We start from the raw sequence: 16757 nt of genomic DNA, 5'->3' as shown, positions 1-16757 counted from the left end.
GCGGTGGACTAGATATACCTTGACTTTAGCAAGGCTTTTGATACAGTCTCCCACAGTATTCTTATCAGCAAGTTAAAGAAGTATGGGTTGGATGAATGGACTATAAAATGGAGAGAGAGCTGGCTAGATCATTGGGCTCAACGGGTAGTGATCAATGGCTCCATGTCTAGGTGGCAGCCGGTAACAAGCGGAGTGCCCCAGGGGTTGGTCCTGGGGCCGGTTTTGTTCAACATCTTCATTAATGATCTGGAGGATGGGGTAGATTGCACGGAGCAAGTTTGCCAATGACACTAAGTGGGGGGGAGTGGTAGATACCTTGGAAGGTAGGGATAGGATACAGAGTGACCTAGACAAATTGGAGGATTGGGCCAAAAGAAATCTGATGAGGTTCAACAAGGACAAGTGCAGAGTCCTGCACTTAGGACGGAAGAATCCCATGCACAGCTACAGACTGGGGACCAACGAGCTAAACAGCAGTTCTGCAGAAAAGGACCTGAGGGTTACAGTGGATAAGAAGCTGGATATGAGTTAGCAGTGTGCCCTGGTTGCCAAGAAGGCTAATAGCATATTGGACTGCATTAGTAGGAGCATTGCCAGGAGATCGTGGGAAGTGATTATTCCCCTCTATTCAGCGTTGGTGAGGCTGCATTTGGAATACTGTGTCCAGTTTTGGGCCTCCCACTACAAAATGGATATGGACAAGTTGGAGAGAGTCCAGCGGAGGGCAACAAAAATGATTAGGGGGCTAGAGCATATGACTTATGAGGAGAGACTGAGGGAACAATGCTTGTTTAGTCTGCAAAAGAGAAGAATGAGGGGGGATTTGATAGCAGCCTTTAACTACCTGAAAGCTGGTTTCAGGGAGGATGGAGCTAGGCTGTTCTCAATGGTAGTAGATGACAGAACTAGGAGCAATGATCTCAAGTTGTAGTGGGGGAAGTCTAGGTTGGATGTTAGGAAAAAGTTTTTCCCTAAGAGGGTGGTGAAGCACTGGAATGGGTTACCTAGGGAAGTGGTGGAATCTCCATCCTTAGAGGTTTTTAAGCTGTGGCTTGACAAAAACCTGGCTGGGATGATTTAGCTGAAGTTAGTCCTGCTTTGAGCAGGGGGTTGGACTAGATGACTTCCTGAGGTCCCTTCCAACCCTCATCTTCTGTGATTCTATGAATGATGCCAGAGTCTCGATCGCTCCTTCCACAGGTCGTTAGCTTCATGTCTTCATATTAAAAAAGTTCAATATAACTTCCACTTTCCCAGCCTTTCCCTCTAACCCAGGAGCTTCTGCGGGAGCCTATCTTTTCCCAACGGGTTGTGCTCATTCTGTCAGCCACCTCCTCTCCCCAGCGGGAGAATAGCCTTTGGATGGTGCCTCTGGTCAATTGCAGTTGGTGAAGACAGTTCCACTGATGTTGATGGCTGGGCCTCCATTGATATCAATGGCCTTTGGCTTGTGCCCCTGTTTAGCCGTAGGTGGCAAAAAGAGTTTCACTGATGTCAATGGCCGGACCTTTGCTGACACCAGCAACCAGACCTTCATTGTCAACAATGACCTTTAGCTCATGGCTGTGGTTGGCTGCAGATGGAAAGGGAAATTCCACTGTTGCCGGATTGTCGGTGGTCAGGTTCTCCGCTCCCTGCAGCCTAGCACAGCTCTAAAGCAGTCCCTCCCTAGTTCCTTTCACCAGAGGCTCCTCTGGTGCCTCATGAGCTCGGAACTAGTTTGAAGGCCTCCCCATATTCGGCACGTCAGTAGGGCATCTCCTTGGTGTGGATCCTCCAGTGGGAGATGAGGGAGTATCTCAGGCTGAAGCCCTTCCTGAACTGGGGGTACAGGTAGGGTCTTCCCCTGTGTGGGTCTGGTGGTGCTGGATCAGGCTGGTCCTGGTGTCAAAGCTCCTCTTGCAGTCAGGGCAGAGGTGGCATCTGTCTCTTGGGCAGATGTGCTAGTGCTCTTGGAGGTTGGATCTCTGCATGAAGCCTTTCCCGTAGTCAAGGCACCTTTTGACCCACTCCCCAATGTGAGTGCACTGATACTCGACCAGCCCAGCACTCTCCCTGCAGCCCTTCCCACGCTCCAGCACCTGCTGTGTGCTTTAATGCTGAGTGAGATGCAGCGCCTCCTGCAGTGGCTGTGTCACCACAGCTGCACCAGGAGGGCCACTGGTGCTGGTGCTGCAGGGCATAGGAGCCCTCAGCAAAGCTCGTCCCTCATCTGGCGCACTTGCACGGCCCCTCTCCAGTGTGGATGCGCTGGTGGGTGGCCAGGTTAGAGCTGTGGCTGAAGCCCCTCCTGCAGTCAGGGCATTGATAGAGTCTCTCTCTGTTGTGGGTGCACCAGTGAGCCTGGAGGTTGGTGCCATGGCTGAAGCTCTTCCCCCAGTCAGGACGTTGATGGGGGTCTCCTCACCACATGGGCACTTCGGTGCTTGGAGAGGGACAATCTCAGCCCGAACCATCGCCCGCACTCAGGGCATGCATAGGGTCTCTGTCCCGTGTGGACCACATGGTGCTGAGCCAGCATCGTGCTCCCCCCGAGGTCGGGACATCAGTCAGCGTGCCCGCCCATGTGGGGGTGTTGGTGTTTTACAAGACTTATGCTGTGGACACCTCTTGGTTTTCTCTGCCTCCTTCTAAGCATTTCCCCTGCTGGCCTGGGATCTGTCCTGTCCTGACTCTTGCCAGCGTCTCCAGGCTCAGGACTCTGAGACATCCCATGAGGCTTTGCTCTTGCAGGCACTTCCTATTGGTGATTCTCCTCCTCCATCCCAGCATCTTCTGGGAGAGAGAGAGAATCCAGCCGGGGCTTGTTCCCTCGCCGGGGAGAGAGGGGTCGGCAAAGGGGTTTGTCACTGAGAAGAAAACCTGACGGGCAGCCTGGCAGGAAGTGAATCCCCCAAACCGTTCTCTAGAGGGGATAGGAAGGGCTGGTTCTGTCCCAACAGCTCAGCTAAGGCCTCAGAGAAAGGCTGGGGGAGGGGAGAAGAGGGGAGGACTCCTGTCATGGGTGGAAGCTGGGAGTGACACTTGCCATGAGGACAGGGCACCTGCTGGGAAGGATACAGAGCGAGATGAGACAGAACAGGTGGCTCCTGGCGGCTTTACTGGGATCCCTGCTTTTCCCTTCAGTCACACAGTCCCTGAGCCGGTGTCACTCATTCCTCCTCTGTGCAAGTGCCTCTTGGGATCTCCCTTTCCTCGGATATCTGGGACACACGGCTCTTCACCTCACTTCACCTGGGAGATCATGGCAAGATTGTGGTCAGGGAATCCTGCTCAGGGCAAGGAAACGAGCAAGATAGTGCTTTGTGAAACTCACCCAAGGACTCGGTACCGAGAACGCTCATTAATTTTAATCCCAGCCCTATTCTCTGTCAGGGGGATGTGGGATCTGAGCAAGGGGGAAATGTTCACAGGGATCCTTTCAAACAATAAGAAGCCTGGGCTCAGATGGGCTGCACCCCCGGAAAGAGAGGGATCCCCCTACACATGGGGGGGTAGGATGTGTAGGCACAGCACAGGTATCCCATCACAGTGATATTCAGCAGAGTGACTACATAAAAAGGGGTCCTTACAAACACAGTAATTGCCACCCTGGCTCAAACCAAAGGGCCCATATAGCTTGGTATCCCACCTCCTCCCTAATGCCCCGAATTGGCCCAATGATTAAATTACAAGAATGATATGAAGTTAACATGACACGCATTCAAATAGACTGAAAGCCGGCTAATGGACCGATCTCAAAATGTAATCCTAGTCCCTGGGGGATTATCATGGCACAGGAACTCCTCGCAGGGACCCTGTCGGGATCGGTTCTTAGCCCTGGGCTATGTAACATTTTGATCGATGACCTGGCAGGATCACTGACCACATTTGCAGGGGACACAAAAATGGGGCTGGTGGTAAATAAGGCAGAGGCCAGGCTTCTGATTCAGAGCCCGCTTGGTTTGGTAAATTAAGCACCAGTTGAGGATAGGTGTTTTAATACGGCCCACTGTAAACACGTGCATAGGGCAGCAGAGAACAGGCCATGCTCACAATCACCCACCCACCAAGGGTCACTTCCTGGCTCTTTAAATCCCCAGCACCTCGCCCTCATCCAAGATGGCCCGTCAACTGCTTCACCCCTTTCCGATGCCCTTATCCAAAATGGTACTCCCGCTCCCTCCCCGCACTGAGTCACCGTTCTGTCCCCTTCCCCCACTGACGCCGTTGCCCCTCCCCAAGATGGCGGTGGCTCAGCTTGAGGCGTGACACGGCTCTCTCGCCCTTTACCAAGATGGCGGCCTCCACGGCTTCAAACTCCGGCAGGGGGGGGGAAGGCTCCTGGGCTGCAAGGCGTGCGCCTATTGGCGGAGGGCGAACGAGAGCAAGGCCCGCTGTCATTGGCCGCGGAGCGGCGGGGGGGGAATAGTCGAGGGAGCGGAGCCGCCGCCGGACTGTCGGCAGAAACGGGGCGGGGCGGGGCGAGAGGAGGCTGAGCCGCAGCCGTGAGCCGGTGAGGGGCTGGAAGGGGGAACAGTGGTGGGGGTAGGAAGCAGTGAGCGGGGTTCGTGGGGCAGGGCCATGGGTCAGTGGAGAGGGTGACGGGGAAGTGCAGCTTGGGGGTGCGGGGAGCCGGGGGGGAGCCGGGCAAGACCTGGGGAGGGGGGCAGGTGAGGGGAGCCAGCAACGGGAACCATGTGGGGAGATGCAGGGGGAGAGCAGACGGGGAGAGGGGGCAGCTGTGCAGGAGAGTAATGAGGGGTCCAGGGTGGGACGGGAAGCAACGTGGGGGGAGCCGGGGGGGGGGGGGGAAGTAAAGAGGAGGGTCGGGGTGGAAAGGGAGCCTGGGGGCAAAGGGGGACTCTAAAGTGTGGGAGAGAGGCTGGGGGGTGAGGGAAAGGGGGCAGTTGGGGGAGGGTGAGACCTAGAGCTGGGGTGCTGGATTCAGGAGTAGGACCCCGATGGGGGAGAGATTGGGGGGGTGGTAATCCAGAGTGGGTGACCTGAGAGAGGGGGAAATAGAGAGGGCTGGTGGGGAGGATCTAGGGAAGAAGGGAGGAACCGGAAAAGGGGGAGACCTGGTGCGGCGAATTGGGGTGTGGGAGTCCTGGGGGAAGAGTTAGGCAGGGTCGGTGCTGGGAGGCAGGACAAAGGGCCCATCTAGCTGTCCCCACACAGGCCAGGATCAGCTGGGGAAACCATCCCCCCCTCCCACCTCCATCCCCACACACCCCTAGGTTTCCCCTCTGCTCCCAAGCTGGTGTCAGGTCACACCTGAGCAGGCGCAGGGGGCTCTGTGGTTACCTAGCAATGGCTTTGTCTGCCGGCTAATGCCCTGTAATTATTCGCCCAGCAGCTCCCTGCTCTGTGATCTCTGAGCTCTGCACTGTGGGAATGTGCCACTTCTGCAGCCTCTAGGGACTAAGGCTCTGCCTCCCTCCAGCGCTGGGAGAACTCCCTCCCGCCCCATACACACCTCCCCATAACCTGAGGTGAGGGGGGAATGGGAGCTCAGCACCTATGGCCTGAGCCCTCTGCTATTGTGGCCATGCTGCCAACCCTAGGATGCAGGAGTTTGTGTGGGAGGTGTCATGCTGAGCCCCCAGGAGCTGGTGCCCAGATCTGATGCCCCCTAGAGGGGAAAGGCCCCGTGTCCCATTTCCTGCCCCCCCCCCCCCCCTCCCTCCAAGCCAGCCAATCCCGTCCTGTCCATGGGTGTTTTTCAGTGCTCACTGTAACCCTGGATTCTTGATCCTGGGCAGCGGAGGCCACACTGGAGGATGAGTATGCAGCAGGCTGTCCCGGGACGACTTCTGACCCCCTGATCCAAGGGGGCTGCCCCCTACATCCCAGCTAGAGCCAGCCATGGAGCACACCATAGCCAGAGAGGTGCTAGCAGGAGGCTGCACCAGGTCGTCTGCCTTGGAGCGGCACATCCGACGCCAGAGGCTCATCATATACAGGTAAGGGTGGACCAGGGGTCACCTCTGTCCTGTGGCCTCCCTTCCAGGATCAGGGACTCTCCATCCCACCCTGGGCAGACACTGCCAGGATCAGGGCCCTTCTTCTTCCCCTGGGGATGGGCAGGGAACTGGGGAAGTCTTACGGGGGACTGTGGATGCTGGATGATAGGATGCTGCAGGTGGGAGGGGGTGTAATGGAGGACAAGGGTCTCAGCCAGGTCAGGGGGTAATTTGGGGGTGAGCACCTGTGATCTCTGGGTCCTGGGGTGAGCAGAATGCCAGCAGTCATGGGGTCCATGGTCCTCATGAGTGACCCCATCTCTTTCTTCCAGACCCTCCCCCGAGGAGCAGAGCTCCACCATCCCCCGGGGGCCTGAGGACAAGGCCCCCCCACTGTGCTGGCCGCCTGGGGGCAGGGCCAGGCCTCCACAGGCAAGGCGCCAGTCCGAGAGACTGCGGGACAAACAGCGGCGGCTGCAGCAGGGGGTGCCTCAGTGGGGCCAGGGGGCAGAGCTGTGGCTGGTGGCCTCACCCATGGAGAGAGCCCGGCACAGGGTCTTGACCATTGCCCTGGAGGAGTGTCCTGCCACCACACAAGGGGCTGTGAGTGCTGGAGAGGGGTGGTCTGGGGCTGGGGGGGGCCCTGCTTGGAGATCTGATTGCCTGAGCCCCCCAACCTCCCCAGAGACCCCCCAAGCCTATTGGCCTGCTCACTTGAACCTAATCCTTTGCTGCTCCCCAATGTGGATTTCTCAAGACAGCCTCTGCCCCACATATCCCCCCTTCTCTCCCAGCTCCCTGCTGTGGGTTGCCCCCAGACGACCCAGGAACTCCTGTGCTGAGCTCTCTGTGAGGGGCAGGACCTCTGGGTATTTGCCTCCCCCATTACACATGAGAGGGGGCAGGCTGGGCTCTTGAGGGAGTAGTTTGGGAGGGGGGCAGGAGCTGGGGATCAGTTTGGGGGATGTTGTAGGGGATGGGGACCATGTTTAACCCTGTGGTGTCTTTTGCCCAGCAGGTCTCCCAAAGGGACACACCCACCTCAGCTCATCCAGCCACTTCCTCCCTCCCAGGGCACCCTATCCCTGGGGAGGTCTCGCCCCCATCTGGGAGTCCCCAGTCTGGGTCAGATTCGAACCCTACGCGGCAAAGGCCCACCATGGACAGGTGAGCGTGGGGGGGGGAGGAGTCGTGTCAGGACAGCTGTTGTCCTGGCACCTTCCAAATACCGAGTAGTGTCTGCTGGGGGAGGGGAGCACTGGCTTCTGGGGCGAGGGCTGAATCTGGAGGCTCTGATGGTGGTTGGGGGAGGTGTGGCAGTGCATGGGAGGCTGGGAAAGGGCAGTGGGGTGCTTTGGGAGCCGCTGGGGTGCCAGGGGTCTCTGTGAACCTGATGGCAGGGTGCTTTTGGGGGGATTGCTGGGGGAGGGTTCTCAGGGTGGGGTGCTGATAGCATGGTCAGGGGTCACATTGCGGTGCGGGGAGGGGGTTCTATGGGGGGCTGGAGATCCTGGGGGGTGAAGATTGTGCCAGTGAATGAAGGAGCTTTGAGATCCATGCCCCCCATGAGTGGCCCCGTCTCGTTCTTCCAGACCCTCCCCCGAGGAGCAAAGCTCTCCTGTCTGCCAGAGGCCTGAGAATAAGGCCCCCCCATTATGCTGGCCGCCCCTGGGCACAGCCGGGTCCGAGTCAGAGCGGCTGCAGGACAAGCAATGGCTGCTGCAACAGAACCAGGGGCTGTGGGCATCTCCTTCCATGTCCCACCATGGGAAGGAGCTGATGTCGTCACCCATGGAGAGGGCCCAGCAACGCGTCCTGACTGTGGCACTGGAGAAGTGCCCCATGGTACCAGTGAGCAGCTGGGGGGCTAGTAGGGGCTGCCACAGCCCAGAAAGGAGGAGATGGGGCTGGGTGGGAGATCGGGGGGGCTGCCAGGGTCCAGGGAGGAAGGGTCAGGGGTGGGGGGGTTGCCAGAGCCCAGGCCAGAGGGGACAAGGATGGGTGAGGGTCTCAGCAGCAGGCACTGTCCCAGAAGGGTCAGTGGGGGAGGGGTTGGGCTTACAACCGGGAAGGAAGTTGCCTTGACCAGGCACCACTGTCTTGTCGGCCTCAGGGGGGCACCCCATCCCGTGCCCCAGCTCAGATGCCGCCTCTCATTGACAGGATGCTGACCTGCAGCAGGAAGATCTGCTGACACCATCGCCTCCTAGCAGGTGAGCACACTTCCCTGTGGACCAGCTGGGGTGGGATACAGGGCCTTTCCCCTCTAGGAGGCGCTGGCCTCTGAACTTCACTTTTTGGCTCTCTCCCCACAGGGTTGATCAGCTAACAGCATGTTCCTCCTCCTCCTCAGACCAGCAGGAGTGCTGCCTACAGCCAGGTGGGTGGAGCTCCAACTCATACAGGGGCGGGGCTTGAGGTAGAGCTTGGAAGTGGGGCTGGGGCTGCATGGAGAGCGAAGGTTGAACTTTTCCTCAAAACGTTTTTTGACCGAAAGTGTGGTTGGGAAGGAAACCTTAATTTTGACAATTTTAGTTAAAATATAAAAAAAATCCTATTTTGGAGAGAGTCAAAATTTTTGTTTAGCAACGCTTTTTAATAGAAAAATACAACTCAAAAGTTTTTAAAGAGATTGAATCAGAAGAAAACCATTGAGATTGCTATCAAAATGAAACCCTTGCGCTTGAAATGTAATTTTCCCCACATTCTGTTTTGTGGGAACTCAAATTTTCTTCTTTGTTCTGAAAATAGCGCTGTGGAGGCAACACTGCGTGTTTCCCCAGGAAGTGTAAAATCTGCTTGCTCCCAGTTTCAGTGCTGTGGTCTGGGGGTCAGGGCAGTGGAGAGGGAGGAGGGGCTTGGGAGTGGAGAGGAACAGGACTGGAAGAGTGAAGTCCAGTGGGGCGCATAGGGGAAGGGAGCTGGGGGACTGAACTTTACGGGGGGGGGGAGGGGGTGTCTCTGAGAAGGATGGGAGGTGGGGGAGAACGAAGAGGGTTTTCTGAGGGATCTTGGGGGTGGGGGCTCTCTGGGGGGGGGGTTGCTGAGGTTTAGGGGGCTCAGCACCATTTGGGGCAGGGTGTGGGGCTGTCTGTAGCGTGATGTTGTCTTCCTGTGACCCCGGTGCCCTCCTCTCAGCAGATCTTGCTCCAGATGCAGCCGAGCCTCCTGGCTCTTCCTCTTCCTCAGCCTGGCCTCCCCCGATCTGTTCGCTGCTGCGCCCCCATGCCTCAGTCCCCCGCTTCCGGCACTGGGGCATCGCCCCGCTCTTCCAGACAGTCAAATCCAAACTGGAGACCTTTGCTGACATCTTCCTGAGCCCGGTCAAACCGCGCCTGTGCCCCCCGCCTCCTCCCCGGCCGGAGGAGGGGGAGAGTGGGGGGCAACCGGAGGAGCCCCCCTGCTCCAAGGAGGAGCCGGTGCAGAGCCTGGCGGGGCCGAGCCACCAGGGGATGTGCTGCCCTCGCCAGGGGGTGAACATCGAGGTGAAAATTGCCATCTCAGAGCCAGCGAAGAGGAGGGGCCCTGGTGAGGCTGAAGATGACGGGGAGGGGGCCAGCGTCGTGAGCCGCAGACCCCCCATCCACCAGTGGCGCCTCAGTCCTGAGGACCCCGGCCAGCCCCGGCTGGGCCGCAGCTACTCCTGCCCTGACTTCCCCTGGGCCATGCCATCCCCATTGCCGGCGCCCGCCCCCTGTCTGCTGCGCCGGCGCCGCCACACAGTCTGCAGCCTGGAGGTGTCACGGGAATTGCTGCGGGGCCGCCCCTCACCCCCTGCCCTGCCCTGCCTGCGCAAGGAGATCTTCCCCCACGCAGCCTCCCGCCGTCTGCTCAGCCCCATGGTGCGCATGGTCCGCTGCAACGAGGCCTGCTCCTCCCACCGGGGCCCGCCCCGACATGAGGAGTCTGCCTCTGCCCTGCTTCGCCCCAGGTAACTCTGCCCCCCAATCCTTCTTTCCCATGACCCCAGATCCCCTCCCGCCACCCTGCTTGGCCCCGGGGAACTGAGCCCCCCTGCTCTGCCCCCCAGACACCCCACTTTGCCTCACCCCAACCCTCACTGCCGTGCCTTGCCCTAGGTCACTCCTGCCTATCACCCCATTTCCCTCAGATAACCCCTACACCACCTTGCCCCAGGTAATCCCTCTTGCCGCCCTGGCTTGACCTAGGTAACCCCACTGCCATCCTGCCTCACCCAAGCATCTGGGCTCCCGGTGCCGTGGCACTGCCTGGCCCGCCAGAAAAGGGCCTGAGAGCTTCCTGCTCCATATGGTCTTCTTGCCTCACAGGGACGGCTCCCAGCGCCCAGAGCAGAGGGACGGGGGCCGTGGCGTCGCCACAGATGCCAAGGTGAGAGGGATCAATGGGGGGCCATGCTGGCCCCAAAGTCCCAGTGCCGGGCTGGGGGCACTATGCTGCATGGCTCAGAGGCTCCACGTGGGAATGGGGGCTTGGTAGGGGGAGCTGGGCTCGAGTCGGCACTCTCCGCTCAATGTGTGCATAATGGGGGATCCTCCCTGATCCTGTCCTATTTCTCTCCCCGTTCCCTGCAGCGCTCCCAGGAAGGGACCACAGGGAAAGTGTCCCGCTTCCGCATCCGCAAGACTCCAGCCAAACAGCAAGCCAACCTCACGCCAATGGGCCTGCCCCGCCCAGTCAGGTATGGGGAGCTCTGGCTGGGGAGTGGCTGAGAGCCAGGACTCCTGGGTTCTATCTCTGACTCTTAAACCTCACCAGCTGTTTCAGCTGGGCACAGGATTCTCTTCCATCCCTGTTCTAAAGCTGGGCATCGCTGCTGGGCGGCTATGATCCAGTCCACGCGCCTGACCCCGGAGGCTGCTGTGTCTCTGGGCGTGTGAGGGGTCCTTGTGTGTAGGTGCTAAGTCTGGTCTCCCTGTCACAGGTTGGACAAGAAGGAGTTCAGTTTGGAGGAGATATACACCAATAAGAACTACCGCACTCCCACCGAGAAGAGGTGAGGGGGCCCTGGGTGGTGCTGCTGCTGCTGCTGGAGGGGGGTTGTGGCTGTTTAAGATGTGAGGACACCCCCACCCAGCTCACAGGAAGAGGAGAGCCCTGGCTTCAGCGGTGGGGAGGGGTGCAGGCAGGGCCCCCACGGGGGGAGGGGGGGAGAAGAGTACACTTTACTGGGGGCCCAACCCAGGCTGCAACCTGCATACCCCATGGGTATGCGTGTGGGAAGAGGCCCGTGTTACAAGTTTGTACTGGGCCGGAAAAAATTATGCTTGGGCCCTGGGTGCAGGAGATTTAAATCTAGCTGTGATTGGTTCTTGCTGGTGGGAACCCAGGTGTCCAGTCCACAACCTTGCTGCCCCCCCAACACCTGCTGCTGCTTAGGTCCTAAGTGGAGGACCCAGGAGTTTGATCCCCATTCCCCCGACCCCCTGTGCTGAGGGTGTCCCAGCTGGGATACACAGTAGGTGAGGACCCAGGTGTTTTGAGTCCCATTTCCAGCTGGAACACATGGTGGGTAAATGGCTCGGGCACCCGAGTCCCATCTAGCTCTCTTCCCTCCCCTGCAGGACCTTCGAGACAATCTTTGAGGAGCCTCGGGAGCGGAACGGGACACTGGTGCTCACCAGCCAGCGCAAGCTGAAGCGCACCATGGCGTTCCAGGACAGCAGCCTGCCCCGCAAGCAGCGCCGGGCCCGGCCCCGGGGGCAGCTGGCAGGGAGGGCACCAGGTAGGCGCCGGGCCCCACCCCAGGACCTCAACCTGGAGGAACTGCTGCACCAGCGCCTGGCCGAGCTGGACACCCTGTTTGAAGCTGATGGGGACTAGGGGGCGCTATGCGCTGTCCAAATCCACGCTAGGAGCATCGAACCAGAGACCGACTGGCTGCTCTGCCCTTGACATTGCTGGGGGAGCTGCCAGAATCCTCCAGGATCCTAGCAGAGCCATTTCATCCCAGGATACTCCCAGAATCCTCAGTTCCTTCACGGTGCATCTCCCCTGGGGATACACCCAGAATTTTGTGCTCTTGGATCCTCCTACTAGAGCCATGGTGTCCTCAGGGATACTCCCAGAACCCTCTGCTCCCCTGGGTCTCCTGGACCCATGTCCAGGCAGGGATGTCTCTGGGAGAGGGATGTCCTAGTTCTACCCAGATTCCTTCGCTGTCTAGGAGGAGACATCTCCCCCTTGAGCCCTGGTTCCACCCAGAATTGGCTGCTTCTCTGAGGGCAGCTCTTGGCTCCTCCCAGGCCCACCTGAGTTGTGGTAGCCGTCCTGCAGCCAGTCACCAAACTGCCTCCACCCCTGCTCCCCTCACAGGCTCCAAGTCCAGTCCAGGAGCAGTGGGGTGAATGTCCAGCAGGTGTGATGAACCTTCCCAGTCTCAGCACTCTGTCTATGCACAAATCCTGGTGCCTCCATCCTCCTGGTGCCTCCATTGTGCGCCCCTCCCCCCCCCCAGTGGCTAATAGGCTGGGGGCAGATTGTTTAGCGGGGGGGAGTATTGGCCATTTTAGAGTCACCTACCATTGGGTGCCTGGTAGTCAAGTGGCCTTTGTCCAGTGGGGCTGGGCTATAGAGCAGGAGAGGAGGTTTGTGGGGAAAGACACCAGGGCCTCAGATCCCTGTGTGTATCGGCGAGAGGAGGGTGTTTTCCCCTCTAAAGCATGACAGCAGCCTCGGAGGCATTGGCAGGAGCCCTGGGCATGGGAGGTCTCCGGGGCTGGGCCCTGTTGGGCCACTCAATGGATATTCACTGGTTTTGTGTGTGTTTTGGGGGGGAGGGGGGGGGGTTGAGATCTATATTTCTATTAAACTTTTCAACAAAAGCATTCACCCTGTTGTCTGATCTGCTTCATTACTGGTGACCCTGGCCCAAGGGGCCACTGTGCCGCAGGGTCGGAGCTCAATAAGGGACACTCTCCTCTCGCAGTCACAGCTGCCCACAACGGCCCAGTGTGGGGACTCAGTAGGAGGTGCTCTCTCTTTGCAGTCACTAGGAAATGCTGTGCTTGCAGGGAAAAGAAATAGCCTGCGCTCCTGGGCTGGGGTGTGTGTGTATAGGAGGAAGCTGGGGGGAGGTAAGCCATGAACCTCAGTGCCCTAGGGGTGTGAGATGATTAAAAGTCCAGGTGGAGCTGCTGGCCAAACTGCCCAGGCTGTTAACTCTGAACCCTACTGTTGGCACTACTTGGCTGCTGCTCCTTGTTCGGTCAGGCTCATTTGGCTGCTCTGAGCCTGCCATAGCTGATTCTGCCCTGCCTGTGCCCCATCTCTGAAGGGACCAGGACCCCAAACAGGGCCAGGGCTGCAGGAGAGGAGAGTCCTGCCTCCTTATGAGGGAGAGAGGCAGGGAGAAGGCCATTGCTAAGGCAACTCTTTTACTGTGGAACCTAGGAGCTTCAGTCACAGACCAGGCCTCCATTGTGCTTTATGCTGTATGAACAAAGCGATTGGCCTATGGCTGCTGGCACTAGAAGTGGGATGAGATAGCACAGGGGCCTGGGATAAGAAATGCTGCATTGGGTGCACAGGCTCATTTTCACTCAGCGGGATTCATCTGGGTCTTTGACTGAGCCTCCTTCGAGCAGCCATCCCTAGCCTGTGGGGATGGGGCAGCTGTGTCCCTGCAGCAGGGCATAGGCAAGCCTCTATACCCAGGCCCTTGGTGCTGGGTCAGACTTCCTTCTCACAGCTAAGGCTTGGAGGGAGGGAGGGAGGGATGGAGCTGGGGAGGATGGGGGGAGAATGGCTGGCCCACCCCCTGTCAGGTGCTGATGTCATGAGGCTTGGTGGTGACATCACAACATGGGCACTGTGCTTTCAGGACAGAATGGGCATCTGTGGGGCTGTGACATCATTGTGCTGCAGTTATGTGAGGCTGTGATGATGTAATGTGGTGCTGATACATCTTGCCTCCAAGGGGCTCTGTAGCGCTATGAACTGAATTGAAGAGCTGACATGAGGCTGTGCCCTGCCATCATGGCCTGGTGTGCTTGTGTGGGACTGTGACATGACAGGATGGGACTTGGTGCTGGAGGGTGGGGCTGTGACATCACAAGACAGTGTGGTGATAGTGTGTTGTGGTTGGGTTGGGCAGTGACATCACAACATTGCATGGTGACATCAGGACAGGATCAGATGTCAACAAGCCATGTTGAGGTGTCCTCAAGCCATGTTCTGATGTCATGTGGTTTGGTGGGCAGGGACATCACAATAGGATGTGTGATGTCATGAAGCTGTGCTGTGACATCATGCCAGAGTTTGGTGGAGTTGTGACATCACTATCCTGTCCCGTGACATCAGGACGCGGCCTTTCTTGGTGGCGCTGTGACATCACAATGTAGGGGGTTTCCTAACCCGAGGAGGAGGGGCTGCAGGGACTACTACTGCGGGCGGAGGGATACGATGTCTAGCGAGTGCTTTACTGACGGAGGGATCGCACGCTGTGGGCGGGGTTGCGTCGCGTGCCGTGCGCAGAGGGGAAGAGGATCCGGCAGCGACGCGCACAGACAGAGCGAGAGTCGGGGGACGGTGGCGAGCGGGGTGCGGCCCGAGGAGGGGGAGGTCGAGACCAACCAGGCCCCCTCCCGTGGGGGAAGTACAGACCGGCTCGGACCGAACCATTCTATCCCCACCGCTCCGGCCAATCAGCGGGGGGGGCCGCGAGGACAGCGCAGGGCACGAGCCTCGCGACCAATCAGTGCGGGGGTCGCGAGACGCCCCGGTCCCCGCAACGGCTGCGAGACCCCCCCGACCCGCACCGACAACGAATTCCTACCCTCTACGATCGCTTTCTTAAAGGGGCAGGGAGTAACGAGAGGAGTTAAAGGAGATTTCTACTGGAGGAAAACAATCCCCCCCGATCTCAGCTCCTGTCAATGGATTTAAAGGGAGCCGGGAGCTGGTAAAGGGGAGTTCGCTACTGCCCCATTGTAGAAAGCAGTTTCTTGTCGGAGGAGTGCAATGTCAAGTTCTTAAAGGGGAAGCCAGCTGGCCCAATTACGGAAGTGGCTGGTGGGATTTAAACTCTGGATTCTTAAAGGGGACGTGGCTCCAGAAATGAATTTCAAGAAGAGATTTCAGTCCAGTTTCTTAAAGGGGCCGTGACCCCCGAAAGGCAGGAGCCCTTCAATCTGGAGTCTTATGGGGGAGGTGACCCCCACCCCAGGCAAGACACATTTTCTGGGGGGATTTAAATCTGGAGTGTTACAGGTGAGGTTCCCCTCTCAACACACAAACCATTGCCATTGCTGGCAGAAGTTTAATCTGAATCCTTAAAGGAGAAGCCGCTCTCCTCCCTCCCTCCCTGGAGATGTGTCATGGCTGAAGAAATTTAAATCAGGACTCTTAAAGGGGAAGCTGCCTCAAAGTGACTCTCTGTGGAGGGGACCTCGGAGGACTTCACGCCCACACACTTAAAGGGGAGGCCAAACGCCAGAAGCCATCCCTGCTGAAGTGGGTGCAGAGGGGGAGGGGATTTCAAGCTGTTCTGAGAAGGGACAGCAGCCCGGACAGTCCCACTGGAGGGATGTGAGGCCGGATTAAAGGGGAGGCCTCCGCCAGAAGCTGCCTCAGCCATTTCATGGCCTGTACTTAAAGGGAAGGCCCTGCTTTAACGGGGAGGCCCTTGGAAAGCAAGGCTTGGCAGCGATTTAATCTGATTTAAAGGGGAGGTGCCCCTTGGCTCCCTGCCGATCTTGGAGTTTATGTCAAGGGGCGTTAAACATTTATTATTTAAAAGGCTGGCCTTAAAGGGGAGGCCCCCCAAAGAAACTGCCACAGGGAGTTTGTGTTGGGGGGCCCTAAACCAGATTTCAAAGAGGAAGCTCCCCAGCCAGAGTCAAAATCCACCTTAAAGGGGAGGTTGCTGGCAAGTGTTTAAAGGGGAGGACGAAGACACCACACTTCCTGTTCTCCACCAATCAGCGCCCAGAGGTGGGAGAGAGGACCCAGTTGAAAACAGCTGCCATGCTGCAGGCCGGAGAGGGGTGAAGGGCATCGCAGGAAGAGGCTTGGCTGGGGGCAGTATGGAAGCAGCAGCAGCTCCTGCCCCCTGTTGGAGCGGAGGAAGTAGCAGGGCCCGGCGGCTGCGACGCTGCTCGTGGCGGGACCGCGAGAGCCGCCGGAGCCGACGCCAGGGGGGACACCCGGGGGAATCCACCCATCGGGGCTGCGTCATCTCCTCTTCCTCAGACTCGGAGAGCGAAGGCCCCACCCCCCCAGCCCCTGTGGTGCCTGGCAAGCCCCGGCGCCGGCCCTTGCGCCGGAGGACGAGGCCATCAGGCTCCTCCTGCAGCCATGAGGAGGAGGAAGAGGAAGAGGACCTAATTGATGGCTTCGCCATTGCTAGTTTCATCAGTCTGGAGGCACTGGAGGTAAGGGGCTAAGAATCACCCTCTGCCCCAGGCACTATGGGGCACAGGATACACATGGCAGAGCTGTTTCCAAACAAAGCAAAGTGGTGTGAGACACACACGCAAACACCGCACCCGAACCAGACAACTATAGACAGCCCAGCCGGGATAGGGTGGATTGATGTGGTTATGGCTCTGGATTACTTGGCACATAGCAGTGGAGATGAGGCCATGTCTTGGTCCTGAGGGATCCTGGGGTCTGGGACGTGTCTTGGGGATGGGTGTTCCCAGAGGCTGGGATATAGCAGGGGGAGGGGGCTGTGTCTTTTGGCTGGGTTGTGGGTGCCGTCTCCAGGACGGTTGCTCTCCTTTGGGTAGAGGTGCTGTGTCAAGCCGCAACTAAGACACCTTCCGGTTAAGATGTGAGTCAGAGAATCCTAATTTCTGTAATGCGGGGTGAGGAGTTCTCCAAGATCAGTGT

General features: G+C 58.4%; 3 protein-coding genes across 11 annotated transcripts in view; 2 read left to right on the top strand and 1 right to left on the bottom strand.

Moving 5' to 3' along the window:
- Positions 1 to 16757, bottom strand: part of LOC137143264 (zinc finger protein 436-like) — a 604313-nt gene that overhangs the window by 93683 nt on the left and 493873 nt on the right. The gene's annotated exons all lie outside the window — the stretch shown is intronic.
- On the top strand, positions 4404 to 11820 carry PRR14 (proline rich 14). 8 transcript variants are annotated; one of them, XM_067532966.1, is made up of 12 exons: positions 4404 to 4495; positions 5745 to 5945; positions 6278 to 6548; positions 6964 to 7112; positions 7538 to 7796; positions 8109 to 8158; positions 8261 to 8325; positions 9084 to 9876; positions 10235 to 10295; positions 10499 to 10605; positions 10849 to 10920; positions 11489 to 11820. In XM_067532966.1, exons 2-12 carry the CDS (start codon positions 5848 to 5850, stop codon positions 11745 to 11747), a joined length of 2184 nt encoding a protein of 727 aa, XP_067389067.1. In that variant the 5' UTR covers positions 4404 to 4495; positions 5745 to 5847; the 3' UTR covers positions 11748 to 11820. The 8 variants fall into 8 exon arrangements, with proteins under 8 accessions (XP_067389067.1, XP_067389070.1, XP_067389069.1 ...); XM_067532969.1 differs by having other exon boundaries at positions 6961 to 7112; positions 7538 to 7790; positions 9087 to 9876; XM_067532968.1 differs by having other exon boundaries at positions 6961 to 7112; positions 7538 to 7790.
- The window catches only part of FBRS (fibrosin), a 29631-nt gene continuing 27255 nt past the window's right edge, over positions 14382 to 16757 (top strand). For both annotated transcript variants that reach the window (XM_067532961.1, XM_067532959.1), the window contains exon 1: positions 14382 to 16297. In XM_067532961.1, the coding sequence (XP_067389062.1) occupies positions 15950 to 16297 (348 nt within the window). In that variant the 5' untranslated portion in view covers positions 14382 to 15949. The remainder of the gene's footprint in view (positions 16298 to 16757) is intronic.

This window comes from Emydura macquarii, unplaced genomic scaffold, assembly GCF_026122565.2.
Source record: "Emydura macquarii macquarii isolate MOO-44397 ecotype Brisbane River unplaced genomic scaffold, CSIRO-AGI_Emac_v2 contig_3305, whole genome shotgun sequence".
NCBI lineage: Eukaryota > Metazoa > Chordata > Testudines > Chelidae > Emydura > Emydura macquarii.
This window is presented reverse-complemented; position numbering and strand designations above follow the sequence as displayed.

Bases quoted from the DNA above. Each gene is read 5' to 3' on its own strand.
- PRR14 (XM_067532963.1), top strand. From the start codon at position 5,848: ATGGAGCACACCATAGCCAGAGAGGTGCTAGCAGGAGGCTGCACCAGG. The intron at 5,946-6,277 runs GTAAGGGTGGAC...TCTTTCTTCCAG, and splicing joins CAGAGGCTCATCATATACAG to ACCCTCCCCCGAGGAGCAGA. The intron at 7,113-7,537 runs GTGAGCGTGGGG...TCGTTCTTCCAG, and splicing joins CAAAGGCCCACCATGGACAG to ACCCTCCCCCGAGGAGCAAA.